The sequence below is a fragment of the Geotrypetes seraphini genome, chromosome 1, assembly GCF_902459505.1.
Source record: "Geotrypetes seraphini chromosome 1, aGeoSer1.1, whole genome shotgun sequence".
Taxonomy (NCBI): Eukaryota; Metazoa; Chordata; class Amphibia; order Gymnophiona; family Dermophiidae; genus Geotrypetes; species Geotrypetes seraphini.
The window spans coordinates 87794820-87811060 of NC_047084.1; the positions used below are offsets into that span (position 1 = coordinate 87794820).

The 16241-nt window shown below is 45.3% G+C and overlaps 1 protein-coding gene and 1 non-coding gene across 2 annotated transcripts; one reads left to right on the forward strand and one right to left on the reverse strand.

Annotated features, from left to right (window-relative positions):
* Nucleotides 1-4865: 4865 nt before the first annotated feature.
* LOC117352821 lies at nucleotides 4866-4931 on the reverse strand. The gene has a single exon (XR_004537873.1). It is a non-coding gene; the product is annotated as a small nucleolar RNA SNORD58 (small nucleolar RNA).
* A 3533-nt stretch (nucleotides 4932-8464) lies between these two features.
* C1H18orf32 (chromosome 1 C18orf32 homolog) lies at nucleotides 8465-13938 on the forward strand. Its single transcript, XM_033934726.1, has 3 exons — nucleotides 8465-8613; nucleotides 9908-10113; nucleotides 13461-13938. Exons 2-3 carry the CDS (start codon nucleotides 9934-9936, stop codon nucleotides 13533-13535), a joined length of 255 nt encoding a protein of 84 aa, XP_033790617.1. The 5' UTR covers nucleotides 8465-8613; nucleotides 9908-9933; the 3' UTR covers nucleotides 13536-13938.
* Nucleotides 13939-16241: the final 2303 nt, after the last annotated feature.

The following is a 16241-nucleotide window of genomic DNA, read 5'->3' on the forward strand; positions in this document are numbered from 1 at the left end:
GTGGTTACATTTTGGTGAAAAGCCAGGTTTTCAGATGTTTTCTGAAATGTTGGAGGGAGGTCGAACTCCGAAGATGGGCCGTAAAGCTGTTCCACAGCTCAGTGATCCTGAAGAGGAGGGATGTACCGTGTTTTCCTGTATGGGCGATGCCAATTAGAGAAGGGAAGGATAGTTTGAATTTCTGAGTGGATCTGGAGGAGTGAGTGCTTGAGAGCCAGGATAGTGGGAAGAGGGGAGGGAGGATGCCGTGAAGAGATTTGAAGGTAAGACAAGCGCATTTGTAGCGGACCCTGAGGAAGACTGGGAGCCAGTGAAGCTTAGACAGAAGCGGGGAGACGTGGTCAAATTTGCCTTTTGCGAAGATTAATTTAGCTGCGGTGTTCTGAATCCGCTGAAGTCTGAGAAGATTTTTCTTTGTTAGGCTTAGAAAGATGGAGTTGCAGTAATCGAGTCGGGATAGAATGATGGATTGGACAAGGACGGCGAAATGTTGTTGGTGGAAGCAGGATCTAACTTTTCTTAGCATATGGAGATTGAAAAAGCATTTTTTTACTAGGGAGTTGATGTGGTCGTTAAAGGACAGTGTAGAGTCAATGATGATTCCCAGAACTTTGCTAGAGTGCTCAAGCTGCAGATTGGTGCCAGAGGAAAGTGGGATGTGGGAGGGTAGATGATCCAGTTTTGGGCCGAGCCAAAGTAGTTTTGTTTTGGCCTCATTTAGTTTCATTTGAACAGTGAGGGCCCAGGATTGTAGACTTGTTATACAGGATGAGATGTTAGCCGAGAGGTTGGTGAGGTTAGAGTCGGTTTCAATAAGGACGAGGATGTCGTCGGCGTAGGTGTAAAGTGTCTCCGAGGTGGAAAGTTGGAGGAGTTTCAGGGAGGACATATAGACATTGAAAAGAATCGGGGATAAAGGTGAACCCTGCGGGACTCCACAGATCGGTTTCCAAGGGGAGGATGAGGAACCCTTCATGTTAACGAGGTAGGAACGGGACCGTAAGAATGTTGAGAACCAATCTAAGACAGTGGAATTTATGCCAATTTCAGAAAGTTGGAGGATTAGTATGTCATGGTGGACAATGTCGAAAGCTGCGGAGAGGTCAAATTGGAGAAGGACAGCAAATTTGTTGGAGGAGTGAAGTTGTTGGACCTTTGAGATTAAAGAGGCTAGAAGGGATTCAGTGCTGTAGTTGGGTCTAAATCCATGTTGGTAGGGTAGGAGAATGGAGAATCTCTCGAGATAGGATGAGAGTTGGGTGGCTATGATGGATTCCAGCATTTTGGTCAGGAGTGGGATATTAGCTATTGGGCGATAGCTGGAAGGGATGGAGGGGTCGAGATCAGCTTTTTTCAGAAGTGGGGACAGGGAAATGTGTCCCATTTCTGTAGAAAACAGGCCTGAGAGCAGGGCGGAGTTTAAGATTTTGGTGAGAGATGAGATGGCCTGGGCTGGAATGTTCTCATATAGGTAGGAGGGGAAAGGATCCAAGGAGCAGTTGCAGGCTTTTAACTTGAGGCAGAGCTTAGAGACCTGAGAGTCGGAAACAGGCTCGAAGGCGGTCCAGGATCTGTCGGCTGGGATATGGTTCACCTCGGTTAAGTTGGGGTAGAGGGTAGTGGGCATCAAAGAGTTGTAATCGGGTGTGGGGGGGAAGGAGCTTCGTAAGGTAGACACTTTCTCATTGAAAAATTTTGCTAGATCGTTCGCGGATGGAGAAGAGGGGAGTGGGGAGGAATCGTGTTTGGAGGATATGGAACGCCAGATGTTGAACAGGGTGTTGCTTTGGTTGTTGGAGCGTGAGATTTTGTTGCCGTAGTAGTTCTTCCTTGATTTTTTTAATTCGGTGTTATAGAACCTAATGGAGGCCCTCCAGGATTGTCTGTCCGTGGGGGAATTGGATTTTTTCCATTTTCGTTCCAGTGATCGGCATTGCTGCTTTAGTTGTCTGTGGTAGGGAAGGTACCAGGGGGCCTTGCGGGAGTAGGAGACAGTTTTTGTGGATAGGGGAGCGAGGGAGTGGTAGGTGGTCTTAGAGAGGGTGATCCAATTGTGCCAGTTAGATTCAGGGCTTGAAGGGTTGGGGGTGGTGGTGAGTAGGTTAAGAAGTTTGGTCCAGAACAGGTCGCTCGTAATTTTCTTTCGGAAGGTGATAGTATCGGGGGAACGGGAGGGGGGTTCGAGGTGGGACATGAAAATGGGGAGGCAGAAAGACCCTAGGAAGTGGTCGGACCAAGGGACGGGGTCCCAGCGAGTGTCGCTGATTAAAGTTTTGTGTTCGGTGAGGTCAATGAAGCTGATGATGTCTAACGCATGCCCCTTTTCATGGGTTGGGGAGGGAGCCAAGGGGGGGAAGCCTAAAGAGGTGAGGAAGTTGTTGAGATCAATAGCATCTTTGTTGGTGGTATCATTTATGTGAAGATTAATGTCCCCAATGATTAGTAATCTTTGGAATTTGAGGAAGGCATTTGTAATGGATTCGAGGACGAGGTCGGAGGATTTGTTCCAGGGGGATGAAGGTGGGCGGTATAAAAGCAGGATGCCTAGTGGGTGCGGGTGGAGCTCGTCATTGACAGAGGCGAGCATATATTCTAGGGAAGCATGGCAACCCTTTTCAAGGAGCTGGACGTCGAAGAATGATTTATGGAGGAGAGCCAGGCCACCTCCTTTTCGGTTAATTCTAGGGGAGAAGAGGCCTTGGTATCCGTGAAGACAGAGTTCATTTTGAGAGAATATATCATCTTTTGCGATCCAAGTTTCAGTGATGAATAAGAAACCGGGGTTAAGATCTTCAAGAAGATCCTTCAAAATTTGGGTTTTGTTGCATGCGGATCTGGCGTTACAGTATAGAGATGGGACTGGGGTGAGAGAGTCTGAGGTATGGTTGGGAAGGTTGGCAGGGGGTATGGGCTTTAGGGAGGCGCGATTGGTACTTCGAGGGGGTTTTTTGGAGGGGTTACTTCTGGTGCGCAAAAGTGTGGGGATTTTAGTACCAGGGTAGATAGGGCTGACAGCGATGGAGTTCAGTAAGTTGGGGGGGGGTGGGTGCAGGCAGAAGGAGATATTGGAGGATGAGCAGATGAGGAGAAAAAGGATCCATAGGTGAGGCTTCATGGTGGGGGTTTTGAGGATCTTTGGGGGGGGAGGTAAGAAATAAAGCGGAGGTTTGGAGTAGGGGAGAGCAGGGTGATTGGGCAGGACTAAAACAGTTGAATAGAATCTGGGGAGTCTTGGTAAATATGCAAGGACAAGACAGTTGAGATGAGTCTGGAGATCCTGAGTGGGGATGAGTAGCTGAAAAAGAAAGTCTGGGGACCTTAGTAGACTGGAGCTGAGGTAGAGTCAATAAAGTCTGGGGAACTTTGGCAGACTGAAACAGTAGGTGGATACAATTAAGTAGCAGAACAAAAAACAAATGGATAGGGTCTGGTGAACCTTGGCAAATTTGGACAGTGAAGAGAGAAGGGAGAAGTCATTGGACAGGTTTGAGTAGGGATAGTTGTCTAAGTCAGGGTGGAGCTCAAAGTTATGGGAAGCAAAACTTGGCGGGAATAAAGATGTGATGAGAAGCAGCGGCCCTCGGGTGGCGGAGTTGGGCTCCCACGCGGCCCGAGGTTCTCTCTGCAACTGAAGGACGATCTCACGTTGGGGCAGCTCCCAGTATCGGTGGGACTGCCTTGAGGAGAAGCACTGGAGAGTTCGGGTTGCAGGGGGTTTCGGGAGGCGGAGCTGGACTCCCACGCGTCCCGAAGCTTTTTCCCTGCAACCGGAGGGTCAAGTTGTGTTGGGGCGGCTCCGGAATCAATGGAGCTGTTCTGAGGAAAGTAACAAACCAAAAATAGGGCCGCAGGAGGCCTCGGGGGGCGGAGCAGGGCTCCCACGCGGCCCGAGGTCGCTTGTGTAGAGAAGCAGCTCCCGGTGGCAGAGGAGCTGCTTTTGAAAAGGCAGTGAGTCGCTGTGGTTTCGGGGGGCGGAGCAGGGCTCCCACGCGGCCCGAGGTCGCTTGTGTAGAGAAGCAGCTCCCGGTGGCAGAGGAGCTGCTTTTGAAAAGGCAGTGAGTCGCTGTGGTTTCGGGGGGCGGAGCGGGGCTCCCACGCGGCCCGAGGTCGCTTGTGTAGAGAAGCAGCTCCCGGTGGCAGAGGAGCTGCTTTTGAAAAGGCAGTGAGTCGCTGTGGTTTCGGGGGGCGGAGCAGGGCTCCCACGCGGCCCGAGGTCGCTTGTGTAGAGAAAACAATCAAATAGAATGCTCCTTAAATCTTCAACAATATCATGCATTCAGGTACCACATAACAATGGGAAAAGAGTTTAATTTTTAAAAGTGGAGAAAAGACCTCAATATTTTTACTCAAGTAAGGAAAGATTGCATAGAGCGGAGTTTTTCTAGACCGAGGATGTGTCTGTATCTTCAAAATTCTTTTTGAAGCTGTTTTGTCCGGAGGATTGAATCTTTTATTAAATCCACTGTGACACTGAGATCTTATCTCCACTTTTAAAAATTAAACCTGTGGCACTCTTTTCCCATGTGGTATCTGAATGCAAGATATTGTTGACCATTATAAGATTTACATACAGGTACTCTAGCATTTTCCCTGTCCCAGTGGGCTCACAATCTATCTAATGCACCTAGGACAGTGATGGATTAAATGACTTGCCCAGTGTCTCGAGGAGCAGCACAGGGTTTGAACACACAACCTCAGGATGCTGAGACTGTAGCTCTAACCACTACGCCACACTCTCCTCGCATCAAATTGTGCTAATCCTTAACTGCCACGTCTTCTCCACCTCCTGATACTTCAAACTGGTCAAACTTATGCAGGTTTACTACTAGACCTCCCATTACCAGTCTTCTTTCAAGAGAAGTGTAGCCACTCAGAATTCAATTTGTTTTCATGATTAATCCAAAGGTGTCCTAAGCAAGTCATCACTGCGGCCACAAATCATTTCCCTACCCACACCATGCAAATCCTAAGCAACACGTAATATATTCATCTGTCCTAAGTTATTCACCATGCAACATGTGCACTTTGGATAAATGCCACCTTTTGTATATGCCTGGAATAAACTCTCCGAGTGCGTAGGCCATGCTTTCCCTTTTTCAAAATCTGAGACAACCTTCAACTCATAACCCTACTCCCCTCTGCTCATCACCCTAGCCAGCAATTTAACCATCCCTTCTAACTGTAACCCCTACCCTGGCATCCTGTTTGTAAGGCCTGATTGTTTAGATCACACATGTCAAACACAAGGCCCGGGGGCCAAATCCGGCCCGCCTGGCCATTTTATGTGGCCCTTGGTGACTGCGTCGCATCTAAGTGCCTGACTGTGCAGCCCCAGTCCCAGTGGTGCTCCAAGCTCCTCACCATGCTGCCTCAGTACTAATTGTAAGCAGAAGGACCCAGTCCCAGTGTAAAAGCTAGGTTGGAGCAGGGCACTCCACAGAAGTGCCTGACCACGCCACAGTGAGGAAGGATCTATACCTCTACTAAGACTAAGTATCTTAATAGAAAATTTGGCCCTCGACTTAGCCTATATTTTAGATTTCGGCCCCTTATGCGATTGAGTTTGACACTCCTGGTTTAGATTGAAACATAACAACATGATGGCAGATAAAGGCCAAATGGCCTATCCACTATCTCCTCCTCTCCCTAAAAGATCCCATATGCCTGTCCCATGCTTTCTGGAATTCAACACAATCATTGTCTCCACCACCTCTACCAGGAGCCTGTTCCACATATCTACCACACTTTCTGTAAAAAAAAAAGTATCTTCTTAAGATTACTCCTGAGCCTATCACCTCTTAACTTCATCCTATGCCCTCTCATTCCGGAGCTTCCTTTCAAATGAGACTCGCCTCATGCGCATTTATGTCATATAGGGGGTCTTTTACTAAGGCGTGTTAGCCGATTTTCGTCCATAGAATATAATGGGCACATTAGCATTTAGCGCACGCTAAATCGGCTAGCGCCTTAGTATAAGACTCCCCCATAGGTATTTAAACATCTATATCTCCCCTCTCCTGCTCACTCAAGGGACTGTCTCCTTTGTGACTGTACAAAGCTGTGTGTGTCTGCTAGCGATCTAGAAATTAATAGTGGTATATAAACTTAAGGATTAGATTAGATTAGATTAGTAGTTGTATTTGAAGATTGGGTGGGGGGCAGAGGACAAATTAGTAGAAGACTATGAACAGGACAGGCAAAAAAAAAAAAAAAAAGGATTCTCAAATCCATTTACCGTAGTCTGGGAGGGCAAATAGATCTCATGCATATTCATTAAGAAATTCCTGAAACCCCAACTGGGTTACAACCCTTGAGCAATAAAGCTGTCCACCTCTGATCTAGCCTGTCCAGACCTAATAAAATCAAGCAATGAATAACATTACTTCTAGCAAAATTCTGTGCAATACAGAATTTGCGCATAATTCCATAGGCATGCATGAATTATTGTGATCTACACAGAATCAGCATTCCCTGTGTGGCCCAAGACATCGGCACTCCCCTTTGTGCAGCCCAAATCACTACCGGCACATTTTCGGACAGCTGGCATGAGCTCTACAGGACTCCCTCTACTGCGTTCCCACCCTTGAGGTCATTCCTCTTTCTTCACATATGGTACTGTGATAAGAGGAAAACCTGCAGAGCCGGCAGCTGGTTCTCAATAATTGGAATCAGCGTTGCTGAGGTACAATGGGGAAAGAATGAGAAGTGCTGGCTGGGAAGAATAGTGGACAGGGGCGAGAGAAATGCAGGCTGGGAAGAATAGGGGACAGGGGCGAGAGAAATGCAGGCTGGGAAGGATAGGGAACAGAGGCGAGAGAAATGCAGGCTGGAAAGGATAGGGGACAGGGGCGAGAGAAATGCCAACTCAGGAGGGGGACAGGTATCTGTGAATTGTTTTTTTTTTGTGGGGGAGGGGGGGTTGTTCACAATGTAGCCTGGGCTTCATTTGTATAATTGCAGTCTCCAACTCCTGAGATGCAGAGTTTTTCACCATTCAATTTGATATCTTCTACTAGAAGAAAGTCAGTAAACGAAAAAAAAAATTTGAAGGCTCATTGTTTTCTCTATTATAATTTAGTGAAAATAATAAATTGTACTAAAATCCTGGATAATAATTAGCAAAACTTATTTAAGTATTGTCAAATAAGCTTCCAGAATTTACAAGTTTTGTGTGCAGCATTTCGCCAAGAGTAGGTATCACCAACAGCATTCTCCAGATCAGCACCAGGGCTGGCCCAATCCTTAGGCAATATACGGTAGTTATAGCTTCTTAAAAGGCAACAAAGAGTAGTACCACAGACAAAGCAAAGTAACAGCCACACAAACTCAGTAATCAGCATGTACTTCAAGCTACATTTTACTGGATTTTTGCATGATGGTCATGAATGACTCTTAAGTAGCCTAATGTATTATAAGAGGGAAAAGGGGGCAATCAGTGAAGGCACCCCTGGAAAGGAAGTGATGAAATATCAGCCTACATCATGAATTAAGTTTCTCTTTAAATTACTTAAGAATCAAGTTGTGGAACCTTTCTTTTATGAAACAAAAGTGGGTTTGAATGAACTGTGTAATTTGTATTAAAACACTTTATTGATCTCTTTTTATATCTTTGAAGTCGAGGCAATTAAAAGCTAAAAAACCAGATAGGTAAGGTATAATGTTTGCGGATAAACCCTATAGTGTGCTCAAGGGGACACTTGCATAGTGGATAGACCCTGGTGAACTCGCTATTTTTTTACTTTAAGACTGAGAAGACCTCTCGGTGGTAGTAATGAATTGCTACTCTTTATTGAGTAAATGTTGCCAGGAAGTAAATGTTGCCAGGAAGGCTCAGGGTGCAAAGAAGGAGATTTAAGGGCTGGGTTTTTTTGCATCACTATGATCGATACCCACCACCCCTGCGCTATACCTTGCAGCACACTTGTAATATAATATAGCAAGAGATCGGAAGAAATCAACCAGGGTTGGGCTTCCTTGGTCAGAATATCTACAGTGAATATGCACAATTATTCCCAAGCAACAGACGCAGTACAAGCAAATCAATTCACGCTTATTCATTGTGGGAAATGTTGGAAAATCCGACTAGGCTGCCCATTCTTGAGATAAACCAACCGTAAAAAGGAACAAGCTGGGCAAACACATCCCTACGCCTAGGCCAAGTCAGACTTATCCTAGACCTCCTCCCACCTCGGACGGACACCGGCCCTGCTCTCTTCTTCCACTGCCGCCGCCTTGTTCAGACTTTTCGGCCGTAAATATTTCGCCCCTCCCCCCCATATTTACACAGCCCGATAGTTGAAGCATCCGCCTCACCACTCCCCCCTCATCTGAAACGCTTTGCCCGCTGATGCCGCAGATTGCCCTCAGATTGAGCGAGCGGCACCCGACGCCATAGTTTACTCACCTCAGGCCGCGCAGGAAAGAGAAAGGGCACGGCATGCTGGGAACGGGATCTGCCACCAGCGGCTCTCGTGAGAACGCGCGCGCCCCTCCCCCCTCCTGGCACGCGATTGGTTCTCGTTCCGGAAGACAGACTTCTAGAGCCTGCGCAGAAGCGGCTGGCCGACCAACGTAGGAAGTTATTGGGAGACAGGCTAAAAACGCAGTAGAGAGGTGAGTTTTGGTGGGGCTGTTACGGCCTGGCGCTTCCTCAGAAGAACAAACGCTAAGCACGACTCCTGTCTGGTTGCTCGTCCTGTCCCGAACAGCTGAGCGGCGGGACTCCCCGAGGCCACCGGCGGCTTCCTCTGCCAGCTCAGCCACTGTCAGCTGAGCCGGTCGATGCCTCGCAGCCCAGCGGCTTCGGGGAGTCCTGCCTCTCAGTTATTCGGGGCAGGAAGAGCAGTTTTGGCATGTCGGGACCTACCCCGTGACCCCTCATATATATATTTAAAAAAATGATAGGAGAAATACTCGCTCCCTCCTGCCAGAGGGCAGTCTGGCCCCCATTACACCCCCCAACACCCTCTGAAGCGCCCTCACATGCTCTGAGGCGCCTCAACACCCACCCCCCTTCCAAAGAATTTTCAGCAGGAAGAATGCCCATTCCCTCCTGTCTCTGGGGCCACCTCCTCAAAATGGGATCCTGGGATGCACTGGGCAGGACCTAAGGCCCTGATTGGCTCAGGCCTCTGAGACCCTTCTCCTGGGGTATTTTTGTGGCAGGGGGGATATCACTGCCACTCAGTTGATTGCAGCAGGGAGATTCCCTTGCTGCGATCAGCTCAGCAGCAATGTGATTCTCTAGCTGGCGCCTGTGACATGGGTGGTTAGGCGATTCTGTCTAGGACATTGGTGTGAAGTTCTCAGCCGGACGCAATTCTGTATAGGACGCTGGTGTGTGATTCTCGGCTGCTTGTTAGGTGGCTGCAGAAACTGGTGTGCTATACAGAATTTCTCCCTAATTGTTTAGTGAACAGAAATACTGATGCACTAACTGATTTGCACAGACATGCCCACAGCGGCAAAAAATAATTTTATTTTTGAAGTGTGAGTAGCACATGGCAAAATTTAACATAAAATGCCCCAGTACACACTGTGGTACACCATTTATTCTTCTAAACACACATTAGTGTTTATTGTAGCTTAGTAAAAGGACCTTATAGTGAAAAGAGGTGTTTGGGAGATGGAATTGGAGTTTATATTTGAATTTTCAAAAATACGTATGTGCATTTTTTTTCCTCTGAAAATCTACCTGCACAAATTAACAGTAGATGTTTCTAAGTAGCTGTAGTGAGAATTTCAAACTTGAAATTGTGCACAAACTTTCAAAGTTTGCAGGGAAAATGTACTTCCGACCTTTGTACCAATGTTGGTGGTTTTCTACTATAAGAACATCTGCTGTACTACATTGAACCAAATACTATCTCTTGTATTTTGAATGCATTTTATCTTCTTACAAACGTAGGCTTAATCACTTCTAGTCCTGTCATCATGGTGTGCATTCCTTGTATCGTGATTCCAGTTGTGCTTTGGGTCTATAAGAAATTCCTGGAGCCATATCTCTACCCATTCATTGCTCCAATAATCAACTACATTTGGCCCAAGAAAGCTGTTGAAAATGTTCAGCAGACTCGCAACCAAGACAAAAGGGACTGCAATGGAATTTACAAGGTACAGATGTTTTTATCTGGATGGACATAAAGGCCCAGATTCTGTAAACTGCATCCTGTTTGTAGGCGTCCTACAGCTGTCTAACCAGCCAATCAGGACGCATGTTTTTGTTGTTTTTTTTATTTTTAAAAAAGCTCCCCAGGCAAGCAGCCTATATTGAAGGTGTTTCCGGGAGCCTAGGGAGGCCCGCAAAACCACCTAAGGCTTTGTGTAGTCTTAGGTGAACCTAGGCGGCCCTACACATCTCCCTAAGTCAACGGGAGATGCGTACAATGTAGGCCAGCAAAATGCTGGCCTACATTGTAAGTAAGAAACTATTGAAAACCATTTGCACAATATCAAAAATGGACTTTACTTCTATATTCCAACTTATTAGTTAAATTTACTACTTAAGTAATTGGATTTAATAGTATGACTGTTGACTTTTAATCACATTACATTAATTAACTTCTAATGGGGACAAGCCTCAAACTTAGGAGAACATGTTTCCCAAAATGGGATTACTTAAAGAGAGAAACACATTGCTCTCTTTTCTCCTTATAACATCACCGGCTATTACCCCACCTCCCTACCAATATAGATAAATTAACTATTTTATTCTAATTCTCTATTTTTTTTAAATACATTACATTAATTTTTATAAATCAAAAATTCTAAATACTATGTCTCCTCTGTTATTAATTTGAATCCTTAAAAACTTATTAAATTTAAACTACAAAAACTATTTTGGTGTGGGATATATATTACTTGAAATAGATCAGCATGCCATTTTTGAAACTCAGGACCAACTCATATCAAACTATATATATTACCTAATCAAATTCAATCAAGATATCTCATCTCAAATTCTTATTCAATTCATTAAATCAATGACTTTCCTATCAAAGATTTAAACATTTCTTCAATCGTTTATTTGAAAAAAGTTTATTAGCAAAAATTGAGTTAATTTAGAAAATAGTTCAAATGAAAAGAAGGAAGTTCATTTGCAAGAATAAAGTTCATTTAAAAATTCATATAAAGAGAGGGAAATTCATTGTAGCTTATAACATCAATGACATTCCTATCAGTGTTTTAAACATTTCTTCAATCATTCACTTGAAAAAGTTCATTAGCAAAAAATGAGTTCATTTGAAAAATAGTTCATATGAAAAAAGGAAGATCATTTACAAAAATGGAATTCATTTAAAAATAGTTCATATGAAAAAAGGAAATTCATTGTAGCTTTTGACTTCTGACTTTCCATTTAATATAATAAAGTAGTATAGTGAGGGTGGAGAGGGTGAACAATCTGTCTTTTTACAGATATTTAGCTCTTTAACTCGAGTAGTCCATTGTCAGCATCATTGCTTCTAACTTATATCCGACCATGCCTTAGTTTTGCGGGGTAAACTCGGCACCCCCGCTGCTTCAGGGAAATGGCTGAGCAATGCTGAAATAAAAGCATGAGTTAAATTCTATTAAAAACAAAGAAACCTTGATCAAGCATTCACTATACACATTTACCTTAGTCTCTCTTCATTGTAAGTAGACACGGCCACTACACTTATCGCGGCAAGGGATCTCACTGCTGTGATAAGTATAGCGGCTATGCCCACCAGTCCCCCTAACCCCCCAAACGATCGCAGCAGGAGGGAGCCCAACCCCTCTTGCCCGAAGACTGCCTGCACCCATGTGGATTGCAGCAGGAGGGAGCCCAACCCCTCCTGCCCAAAGACCTGACCCCCCACCTTGAAGATCACTGGCAGGAGGGTGCCCAATCCCTCCTGCCGGACCTCCCCAATGAAACCCCCCACCCCTCCCTGAAGATTGCCAGCAGGAGGGTGCTCAATCCCTCCTGCCAACTCCTCCCCCCCATGAAACCCCCACCCCTCCCTGAAGATTGCCAGCAGGAGGGTGCTCAATCCCTCTTGCCAGACACCCCCCCAATGAAAACCCCTCCTTCCCAAAGAATGGCTGCAGATGGGTACCCAATCCCTCCTGCCAGACCCCCCCAACGAACCCCCTCCTCCCCGAACCTGTGGGATGGGCCAGAGAGGGGCAGGCCCACCTCATTTCAACAAAGGCAGGCCTGCCGGACTGTGCGAAGACCCAGCCAGCTGGCCAGCTTTCAAGGTGAGCCTGGGAGAGGTTCTGGAGAGGGGGTTTCATTGGGGGGGTCTGGTAGGAGGGATTGGGCCATCTCTTGCCAATGTTCTTCAGGGAGGGGGGTTTCATGGAGGGGTCCAGCAGGAGGGATTGGGAACCCTCCTGATGGTGATCTTCGGGGAAGGGTGAGGGAGTCCGGCAAGAGGGATTGGACACCATTTTGTCAGCGATCTTTTGGGTGGGGAGGTCGGGTCTTCGGGAAAGAGGGGTTGGGCTCCCTCCTGCCGTGATCGTTCGGAGGGTGGGATTGGTAGCCACGGCAGGGAGATCCCTTGCTGCAATAAGTATAGCGGCCGCGTCTACAGTAACCCGGTTCTGTAACCGGTATATGTAACATGGACGTCTGTTACAGAATCTGGTTTATTTTGGGAGGACATAGGCCCAATTTTGTATAGGATGACAAACTATGGATCATATTTACTTTTCCTGCCATAAGCTTTTTTTTTTTTTAACTGACATTTGTTAATACACTTCTGATGCAGTAAACTAATTATCGCAAAATTAAACCAATGGTATTATATGGAGAAGTGTTTACATAACCAGAAAAATTGAACTGGTAACAAAATGGTAAAAAAAACAAATAAATTTAGTTTTAGATTCAAATGTTCCACTATCCTGTAAGGCTATAATTTGTGGAATGACATTACATGTGAAACCCACTCTAGATAAATATAAAGTCGTCTATTTATGATCATGACGGGCATAGCCATGCAATTGATCACGAGCAATTAGAAAAACCATGACAGAATAAGCTACACTTTTTGGTGGGTGAATGTATGCACTACATACAAATATGAAAGAATAAACGCGGAATGTAGGAGATTTAGTGGTGTATTTAATAAAGTTTGGAGCCCATTGACAAAATTTATGGAGGTATGATAATATTTCTTTTATTGATTTCCTATACACATCCATGGGGGAGGGGGGAAGGGAGGGAAATAAATAAATACTGATGGTGACATTTAGGTATCTATGAATTATTTAAATCATATATTATGTTAAAATGTTATTATTTAATTTATGATATTTGAAAATCTTGAATGATATATAAGTTGCCTGTACAGATAATAGTGCATTGTATGTAATACCTGCTGTTCTTTATTTGTTTGGCACTGTTTTTAGTTTTTAAATCAATAAAGTTTATTAAAAAAAACAAAAAAAAAACATACTTACCGTGATTTGTGTTTTGTTTCTTGTTTCAGCCTGAAACCATAGGAACAACCTTTGGGAGAACTACAAATGGACCAATAGAAGTTGCAGACAAAAAGACTGATTAAATGGTTCTAAGAACATCTTAATAGACTGCTCCCTTTCGTACTAAAAAATACCATTCTGAGAATGAAAACACTTTGTCATTATATTACAAGCTTCCATCTGATAATAGGAGTTCAGCATTTTTCTATTTAAAATGTTAGAGTACTTGAAAAATCTTATTTATTCTACAGTTCTGTCTCATTCCTTGTTCTCTGTTTCTCTGTTGTCAGTTCTCAAAGTAATATAATTATCTTTAAGTGAGCTTGGTTGGCAAAATAAATACAAATTTATAGTGCCTAAAATGTGTGCTGCTAAATAAGTATTCTGGTAATTTAAGTTTCAGTATCACAGTTAAAATCTGGGCTCCCAAAGGTTGATTTATCTATATTCAGTTGTAGAGAATAAAATGGCCTGTGGATTATGGGAGGGAAGAAACAACTTAGGCTTAGGTATAGCCGTGTAAAGGTGATAACCCCAGGTTAAGGTTTGATTCCTGCCTCATGTCTTCCAGAACTGGAGGTGCTACAGAGGGAGACACTCATAGTCAGGACACAGTGATGACACCCGGGACTAAGTTTAAGGTCCATAATTGCAAGAATCTGTAAAGAAGTCCAGGATTGTGGCTGCAGTGACTGAGCTAAGTGAGCCAGGGGAAGAAGAGTTGCAAATCAAGACTTGCAGAGCTTTAGCCCATAGAGGCTGATCCAGAATGATAGGAATTTTTAGAAAAGGAATTGAGAATAAAACAGAAAAAATGTAATGCCCCATAGTGTGACCAAACATTGAGCCTTGGGTGCAATTCTGGTTGCCCCATATCAAAATATAATAGGATTAGAAAAGTTGTAGAGAAGGATCATCAAAAATGATTTAGGGCAGTGTTTCTTAACACACATTAAATGTACCCTTTGGGGAGGTATGTGGCTCGGGTCTCCCAACCCCCTTCTTCCAGCAGCATGCCCCCCTCAAGCTGAAACTGACCCAGAAGGCTTCCCTCCAATGTCAGAGCTGATGTCTGAGGGAAGCCTTCTGGGTCAGCTGGGGTGGCCCCACAGTCCAGGCAACAGCAAGTTAACTCAGGTCTTCTTCCACCCTCCTGCTGCTGTCAGGGAGTGCGGAATCTATACAAGGCCTAGCACTGGTGCTAGCTTAACTGACACAGAGCCTTCAAGCCTATCCACTCGTGAGGCCCTATTGATATTGCCCTTCTGACGCAAATGTGTCAAAGTGGGTGGAGCCGACGGGACTTTCCGAGCACGTGGACATGAAGGCTCTTCATTGAAGTTAGTGCCGACGCCGGGCCCTGTGGAGGAAGGTAAGAGAAGGAGAAACGCTGGACTTGCTAGGGGGGGGGAGAGGGAGCAATGTTGGACTGAGGGTTAAGGAGAATGGAGAGGGTTGGTAAGGCTGGATGGATGGGTGTGGAGAAATGCTGGACATTGAGGAGAAGGGATATGCTTCTTATGGTATAGAGAGAACATAAGAATTGCCGCTGTTGGGTCAGACCAGTGGTCCATCGTGTCCAGAACTCTGCTCATGCAGCGGCCCCCAGGTCAAAGACCAGTGCTCTAAATGAGTCCAGCCTCACCTACGTACGTTCCAGTTTAGCAGGAACTTGTCCAACTTTGTCTTGAATCCCTGAAGGTGTTTTCCCCTATAACAGACTCCGGAAGAGCTTTCCAGTTTTCTACCACTCTCTGGGTGAAGAAGAACTTCCTTACATTTGTACGGAATCTATCCCCTTTCAACTTTAGAGATTACCCTCCTGTTCTCTCTACCTTGGAGAGGGTGAACAATCTGTCTTTATCTACTAAGTCTATTCCTTTCAGTATCTTGAATGTTTCGATCATGTTCCCTCTCAGTCTCCTCTTTTCAAGGGAGAAGAGGCCCAGTTTCTCCAATCTCTCATTGTATAGCAACTCCTCCAGCCCCTTAACCATTTTAGTCGCTCTTCTCTGGACCCTTTCGAGTAGTACCGTGTCCTTCATGTATGGCGACCGGTGCTGGATGCAATACTTCAGGTGAGGGCGCACCATGGCCTGGTACAGCCACATGATAACCTTCTCCGATCTATTTGTGATCCCCTTCTTTATCATTCCTAGCATTCTGTTCACCCGTTTTGCTGCCGTGCATTGCGCGGACAGCTTCATCGAAGGGAAGAAAGGAAATGCACATAGATGGGAAGGAAAACTGAAGAGAAATGGAAGATATGCACATGGATGAAGAGGAAAAGAAGAGAGAGGAAGGAGGTGCACATGTATAAAGTGGAATGGAAGGAAATGGAGGAGATGCATGTGGTTGAAAGAAGGGAGGAGCATGAACTTGGGTCAAAGAAGGGAGGGAAGAGAAAGGAAGAATTGTTGGGCATGAGTGTGTGAGTGAGAAGGAAAGACTTTGCACATGGGGAAAGGAAGAAAGGAAAATTGTTGGGCATAAAGAGATGGAAGAGTGAGGTAGAGATGCATGGGGGAGAAATGTTGGATATGGTCATGGAGAGGGGAACAGATTGAAAGGGATGCAAAGGGGAGGAATGTTGGACATTAGTGGAGGAAATGGAGAGAGAAATGTGGCATGTGCTGGAGAGGGGTGATAGAAGGAGAAATGGGTATGGGGCTTGTGGGCAGTGGTGAAAGATGCTGCACATGATCTGGGCGATGAGAGTGGGAGAAATGTTGGACGTGGGATCCATCTCTCTTTCCCCACTCCCTTTGCAGCAAGAGAGAAAAAACAGA

Bases quoted from the DNA above. Each gene is read 5' to 3' on its own strand.
- C1H18orf32 (XM_033934726.1), top strand. From the start codon at position 9,934: ATGGTGTGCATTCCTTGTATCGTGATTCCAGTTGTGCTTTGGGTCTAT. The intron at 10,114-13,460 runs GTACAGATGTTT...TTCTTGTTTCAG, and splicing joins ACTGCAATGGAATTTACAAG to CCTGAAACCATAGGAACAAC.